Source organism: Colletotrichum phormii (assembly GCF_030913505.1).
Source record: "Colletotrichum phormii strain CBS 102054 chromosome Unknown BDP81scaffold_33, whole genome shotgun sequence".
Taxonomy (NCBI): Eukaryota; Fungi; Ascomycota; class Sordariomycetes; order Glomerellales; family Glomerellaceae; genus Colletotrichum; species Colletotrichum phormii.
In genome coordinates, this window is record NW_026851475.1 from 172,609 (window position 1) to 180,005 (window position 7,397).

The 7,397-nt window shown below is 48.7% G+C and overlaps 1 protein-coding gene across 1 annotated transcript; it reads right to left on the bottom strand.

Annotated features, from left to right (window-relative positions):
* Positions 1-4,213: 4,213 nt before the first annotated feature.
* Positions 4,214-6,416, bottom strand: BDP81DRAFT_399985 (uncharacterized protein; the record flags this gene model as incomplete). Its single annotated transcript, XM_060588628.1, has 2 exons — positions 4,214-4,950; positions 5,015-6,416. The coding sequence occupies 2 exons, from the start codon at positions 6,414-6,416 to the stop codon at positions 4,214-4,216; spliced, it is 2,139 nt and encodes a 712-aa protein (XP_060438745.1).
* Positions 6,417-7,397: the final 981 nt, after the last annotated feature.

The window sequence follows — 7,397 nt, forward strand, 5'->3', positions numbered from 1 at the left end:
AATTACAGAAAGCCTAGATATAACGTACGAACTTATAAAGTAGTTTATAATAGTAATGAGAAAGAGAGTAATATATAGTTTTAATTGATTTTGTACGTTGTGGCTAAATTAACTTATATAAAAGGTGAAAAGGTCTAAGAGAGTGCGTCGCTCGCTATGATGCGTCGCTCACTATGCAAGTACGTTGTACGATTTTAATTATAAAACTCGTATAACGTAGTTCACAAGCGAGTGAGCCACTTTTTAGCACCCGTACGACAATATGTAAGAGAAATCAACCACAACACCTTAAATCAATTTAAACTATTCATAATCCTCTTCTTCAGAGGTAGATTCAACTTTCTGACACGTGCGAGCATTATGGCCAGTCTCTCCACAGATGCCACATCGTCGCGCGCGCGTTTCTATCCTTCTCGCACGACCACTACTCTGACCTATTTCTACCTGTAACTGCCTCGTCACATCAATTTGAGACTTTATATCCTTTGTCTCATTAATTGTAAGTGTTCCACCTTTCTGAAGCTGTTTTTTTTTCGTACGGCGACGGCGGCTCATACGCTCATTTGCCTCTTGATACTCTGTCATTTGTGACTGCATTATAACCTGGTTGTGTGCGACTACCATAATTCCCTTCTTTAGCTGCTGTATGTACCCAATAATTGACGTCGGGGAGCTATTCTGGTGTCGTACGATGCGATTTGTAATAAAATCAGACTGTGAGGTGAATTCAATTGGGTTGTTTGGTGTCTTTGGGACCCAAGCTGGTGGTAAGCCAGCAGAAGAACCTGGAGGTGTTGGGGTATGAAGCTTCACATTCAGCTGTGAAATTACATATTCTGGATTGTACGGGACAAGGCCAGTTGCTCTAAAGCCTGCTTGAATATTTGACGTCGTTATTGCCTTGTCGTACGCCTTGTAAAAGGCTGGGAGGAAGTCTTCCTTTGCAATATGCGTAATATGTACCCGCATAAGGACCTCAATTTCTTGGCCGTACGCCCGTTTCAAGGGACTAAAGCACCCAACATCAAGAGGCTGGAGCTTGTGCGATGAATGAGGAGGCATGCAGAGCGTAATAAGCTTCTGCTCCTTGCAGTATAGCTCAAAATCGACAGAATGGTGGCTTTCGTGGCCATCAAGGACAAGGAGGCGGTAAGCACCCTTCGTACGCTCCTTTGTATGGAAATCAAAGTGCTTTACCCATTCTAGGCCTTTCTGTTAGAAAGGTAAATCTTTTACCTTATTATTTGCCTTATCATTCATATTACGTAAGCATATTATATATCATATTAATCTATAAGAGTTATAGATTAATATAGATATTGATTACGTAAGCAAGATTGGTTATGTAAGCTTACGTGAGCGAAAGAAGGCACTGAAAGGTAATAAAATGCGCTGGAATTTACTTGAAAGGTATTACGTATTACGATTACGCATTCACTTACGTATATGCTTATTAATTATGATATAATTAATAAGCAATGAAATATTCTAGTCGGAGGATCTTATGCCTATATAAGGGCATCTTTTTACCTACTTAGACCTTTTGTTAAGCAAGCAACTTCTTATATAGTAATCTAACTATATACTCTCTTTACAACCTCTTTTATATACGCTCAACTACCCCTATATTCATATATTCTTGCTTTTATATGAATATTCACCATTTAATACTCTTGTATAAGAGTCTTATCACTTACCTCTTAAAGCTATCGTGCCAGACTTTCTCATTTGTCGTCCAACCGTTTTCTATAAGTGCAATTACCCAGTCGGGTAGGAGGGGGCTATCGCACGTCCAGGAGTCAAGATGGACCTTGCTTACAAAGATGATATACGGCGGGATAAAATAGCCGCACGACCCAATGCCCTGGATTACTGTAACCCATTTCTGATTCCCTTATTATGCTCCTCTTGGCTTACCACGTCGTTCAGAAGCTATAATAACTATTTCGGAAGACATCTTACCCATTACAAACCCAGTCTCATCAAAGTTATAGATATCGGCATCGTGTATCCCGTACTTCGCGATTATATTTCGTATAAGAGAAAACCAAGCGTAGTATGCGTCTAGATCTTCGCAGAGGACTCTCTAATAGTCGATTCTTCAATTAAAACGCGTCTAGAGCTCAGGTCGTCGTCGTACAAAGTTTAAGGCCCAGTTTATTCCGACGCATCGCGCACCACGGTCGCGAAGTAGTCGATCGGCCATTTCTCAAACAGCGCTTAGGCGAGGCGAAAACGCTCGTAAATCCAGGTCAATAATATATCGCACAATGGTCTCCTCTTCGTACAAGGTTAAATTTTGGTTATGAGGTCGTGTATCGCATCTAGCAGGTTGGCCAGCTTGTCGTCGTTGAAGAGTAGCGCAAGATACATTGTAGGTTAATGCAGCTTTTCGTACGCTTAATTTTGAATTAGATTGGAGCGCATTAAGCGCTAGAACCAAATCGCTTTCATTTGAATGTCGCACCATGGTTGTAGGTGGAGAAAAATAAAGGGAGAGGTAGGTTGTACGAAATCAAAGAAAAGTGGCTCACTCGCTTGTGAACTACGTTATAATTAAATTAATATACTTTATAACTAGTTAATGGTAAGATTATGAAAAGTAATATATATAGCTTTTATACCCTAGCTTTTAACCGGAAGTGGTTAAATGGGGTGCCCCCTAACGATCGGTGGGGTGCCCATTAGTGGTGCTCGTATACGAAGCTTTGTGGTTCTTCAATTTGGTACAGAGTACGGAGTAGGCTGCATGCATGCGGCTTGCCCACCGAGTCCAGAGCGATCAAAAGAGGCTCGAGTCATGGCATCACTAGCTAGGGCTTCGAATTGCCCCGAATATCCGACTGGGGTGACCACCAACACCGTAAGGGCTGGGAAGCTGGGACAAACGGCCACCCACTCAAGCGGTCCGAGTCCCCTCCTCCACGTGGTATCCCGCAGTCTGGTTACAGAATCTTGGGAGCCCTATCCACTGTCAACGCTTGTTCGGGATGAAGCTCGGGTCGGTGAGCAGTATCGAGAGATGACGGAGCCTTTGCTTATGGATTTGAACCTCGACAGGATTTATAGAGCCTACATACAATAAGCGTCGCGTTACTATGCCCGCCATCGACTAAGCACCGAGGTACAACCCCCACCCCGATACGGATAGTAACCGCAAACCATCGTCTCCTTGACAAGTGCCACACTTTGAGGCGTAGGTATCATCGCTTCGAGAACACAGACACTGACCTCGATGGACCCCCGCAGCTAACGTCTCCAGCCGCAAGTCAGCCGTGTTTGCTTGCGACGCTGCTTCGTGTGTGGTGGGCATCAACAAGTCTGTTGTCAGTTCGAAACACATTCGCTTGGGTGCTTACAACCCCATTTGAGTTTATCCCTCAATCTGATTATTTCAGGCCTTGTTACCTATCTCGCTGACAGGGTCACCGGCGCTGAGACGCACGTCGCTAGCCGTCTTGATCAAGTAAACTGAGTCGTGACGAAGGGCGGTCAGCCAGCAACCCACGCATGCCCCATGGCACGTCCCACGGCCCGCTCAACTCTGATAATCCGCAGATCATCAGTACAATGCTGTCGAGGTTCGAGCGGCAGCGGTGATTTGAAGGAGCGGTTCACGATGCCGTGTCTATCAATCTCGTGGTGCCAGCTTGTCAAAAACCCCCGCGGTAAGCTTGCGCATGGACCAAGCAGCACCTAGATGCGCCGCCGCTTTCCGGCGATTTGCCCTGCAGGTTGCGCAGGGCAATCGTGAGCCTGCCGGCACAACGTACTCCGTAGATGTATTAGCGAGCTTCAAGGCGGACTAGCATGATCAGAGGTTGACGGAGTGGTCAAAGATCTTGATACTGACACAAGTCGATACTACGTCCATGTTTTGCTACCTTCCCTTGCTAAGAACGCAGCATCACCGGTCACCTCGTCAGGCGCATCTAGGAGTCGTTGATACGCGCTCCTTTAAACATCTAGGAAAATATCGAGTGACTCACATGGTGCTCAACAAGACACATACTAGGAAATATAGAGAGCCAGTGTTTGACTATTTCCTCTATTGACTCTCTCGGATTACTGGCTAGTCATGAATTTGACGTTGTCTACCAATCATTACTAATCAACGCTCAACCTCTCCTCATTGCTATCAAAACACCGACGCTCACTTAACTAACAGAATGGGAGACAAAACGCAAGTACGAGTCGCGACTATTGAACGAAATCAAAGAATATCGAGGGAGCTCAGATGATAGTGAGGTGGCGGTGCCGGTACATAGGGTATGCCATTTGTTGGTGGTAGATTATCATTTTCATCGAACTCGTCGTCCACGTCGTCCATGTCGTCCCCATCATCCCCATCGTTCTCGTCGTCTTCGTCATCCTCGTCAGATAAATCAGACGCATCAGAGTCTACATTAAGCTGACTCTCCAGGGGCATATACGTCGTCCCAGCTTCCTCTTCAGGACCAAGCTTCACGAGAGCCAACTCGTCTTTAGACGTAGCCCACTCGGCAAAGTGCCCTTTAAGCGTACGGATCCCGCAGGGGAACCTCTCCTTGGAGTGCCTGCCCCTCATGAACATGCCCAACTCATTTTCGGCTTTGCTTTGACTCCCGGGGTCTTCCGCGGCCCAGACCTCAGCCTTCTCAAGAATTCGTCGCCAGTTCATCTCAAAGTGGCGGGACACAACCTCGAACCAAGGGTTATACTCGACCGGGTTGGCGTTTTTGCGCAGATGCAGCCAGTGGCTCATGGCGAAGACGAGGGTATCGGCGCGCATCTCCGTCTTGTACACCAGCGAGGCAGTTGGGGAGAATGTCTGATTAGGTTCGTTCCATACCGGGTCCGGGTTGAAAATCATGGCTTGGACGGAGACGAGGAGCTGGAGGAGGGTGGACTTTGTTGGGTCCCAGATTTCGGTGGCGCTACCCTCCCAGGTGCCGAGGAGGGAGAAACAGACTATGAGCAAAAGTTAGCGATGATCTGTGACGGTGCGGGTGGGAAATCAAGCGGACTTCCGTACCTTTGCCACTTGGGTACAGGTTCGGGTTGAACTCTCGACGACTGTACGTTGTTCTAAAAACCATCTTTGGTGGCCTCGCCGGATAATCGAGAGGGCAGAATAGGTCAAATTCGAAGAGTCCATTCTCGTAGGGCGTGTCTTCGGGTCCGACGATGAGGGCCTTCATGGCGTCCAACCGCGTGCCATCGTAGCGAACAAAGATGCCGTCGGGGAGCGTAGTTCGCAGCATGGAGAGCTCCATGACGAGCTTCTTCGTACGGCCGTGGGCAGTGGCTTCCGAGACCGGAAGGGCAATTCTATAGTCACTCAGCCAGCTTTCTGACTCCATCTCCTGTACCTTGTTCTCGCTGAGCCATTGCCGGGCGGCTGCGAGTCTCTCTCGCTTGTCGTCCGGGATGGTAGGTGGTCCTCCTACCGACGAAGCAGAGGACAGTGAATGGGTCAGAGAGGCAGGGGTGCTTCCTTCGTCAACAGTCACTTCCGTCTTTGCCTTTTTGGGATGATCTTCTTTGAGTTGCTGATAAGTATCGCAGATACGGTTGCACATGAGTATCGTCTGCGAAAGACCCCCGGGAACGGGTTTGTAGAGCCGCTTCACCGATTCCGCCTGGATTCTCAAGACAGAGAGTAGGCTAAGCAACGACTTGAGCTTTTCTTGAGGCTGCTCCTGCTTCTCACACAGCTCCTCCGCTTTCCTCTTTCCCTTCGCCTTATCACTGGAGCTTGCAGGCCTGTCTGGCATCGGGAGAGGGCCATTACCGAAGCAGACTGGCAATAAAGTGTGTGCGAGGTGATAGTTAATTCGAACATCACAGACCAGCGGAGCCGTGGCGGGATGTGCTGAGATCACATGGAGAAAGTCGAACAGGGCGTGGTACGGAAGCCCTTGTTGCATGATCTGTTCCATGCTATCATCTCGGAGAAGCTCGGCCATCCTCACCATGAGTGGGCTTCGGCGAGCCATGACCATCAATAACGGGTGGGGGTTCCGATCGAACTGGTGAGCCATGGAAGTTGAGGGCCATGCTATCGAGAGTGCGGCGAAGAGCCTGGGTAAAAGTTCCATGCTATTCTCGAGCTTCTCACGACGATTACGGACAAGCTCATTCGGCTCCTCTCTCTTTCCATAGACCTCGCCCGTCGCGTAGCCCGTGCCTTTGGATGTGCCGTCGTCATCGCTGCTTTTGAAGAAGGCCTTGAACTTCGACTCGGACCTTCTCTCGACCTTTGGGGACTTCTCAATCGCCTCCACTTGTGAGTCTTGAAAGATGGAGACCTGCGGGTTTGCATCGTGGGCGATCGGGCCGCAGAGGAGGGCAAAGATGTGGAAGAGTCGACCCTCGGGGCAGCACCATTTGGTTGACTTGGAACGGGCGAAAGGTGTCTTCAAACTGTCTCCCATTCTGGAGCATGTGATACAGTAAGATATCCCACAAAAGCATTTCACATAGTGACTGCCCTGTGCAATAGACTTTCGATCTGAGAGTCAAGATTGTTAGTTATGGGCGGTGGAGAGGTCTATAGGGCAATCACAAGACATCTGTGGAACGAACCTCGAAGAATTTCCCCGGCGTGTTGGAAGATGGTGCTGCTCCCAATGCCGACGCCACGTTTGCAAATCGGACATAAGCGGGCCGTCGCAGACATGATGAAGCGTCGAAGAACTTCTCCCTCTTCTTGGCACGACGGATTCGGAGACGAAAATTCCTGGATCATCGAGGCGCTTTGCTGGTAATCTTCGGAAGGTCTGAGGCTGACTTGACTATGAGCTTTTTGAAAGTTATTAGTTGAGGGCAAACGTTGACGGTACGTACGGAGGGAATAGTGGTGTTGGTAACGGCCTTTGAGACCGGCCCAGAACGGGGCTGTGATGGTAAGTTAGCAGCTTCGATATGGGATAGAATGTCTGGACGATGGTAGGATCGTAAGGCCGAGATGCCACCCATGCAGTCGGCGTTCCGTTATTAATATGGTGGTCTGGAGCTTGCCACATTTGTGTGTTCGAAGACCCCGAGACGGCGTTTCCATCCACTGACGTGACCGGTAAACGGGCAGAGTCTAGGTCGTTGTATGCTATTTCTGCATCTCCCTCATGATCTAGCCATAAAGGCCTCATATCTGCGCTAGAGGACGACGGTGTTGTGTGCTGTGGCTGCGCCAGTGGCTGGAAGGCAGGGGAGCGAGGATCCAACGGCACTCCGCTGCTCTTACCCTTTCCTTTCGCCTTGGTCTTAATTATCATTGCGATCCTAGACCGTATGGTTCGCTTCTCGACCTTAGAAGATGAGGCCGGATTATCGGGTACGTTCGCGTCGCCCGGTGGACGAGCTATCTGAATTTTTCCCTTCGTTGCAGAATCCTTCTCCTTGCGTCGCTTGTGGAG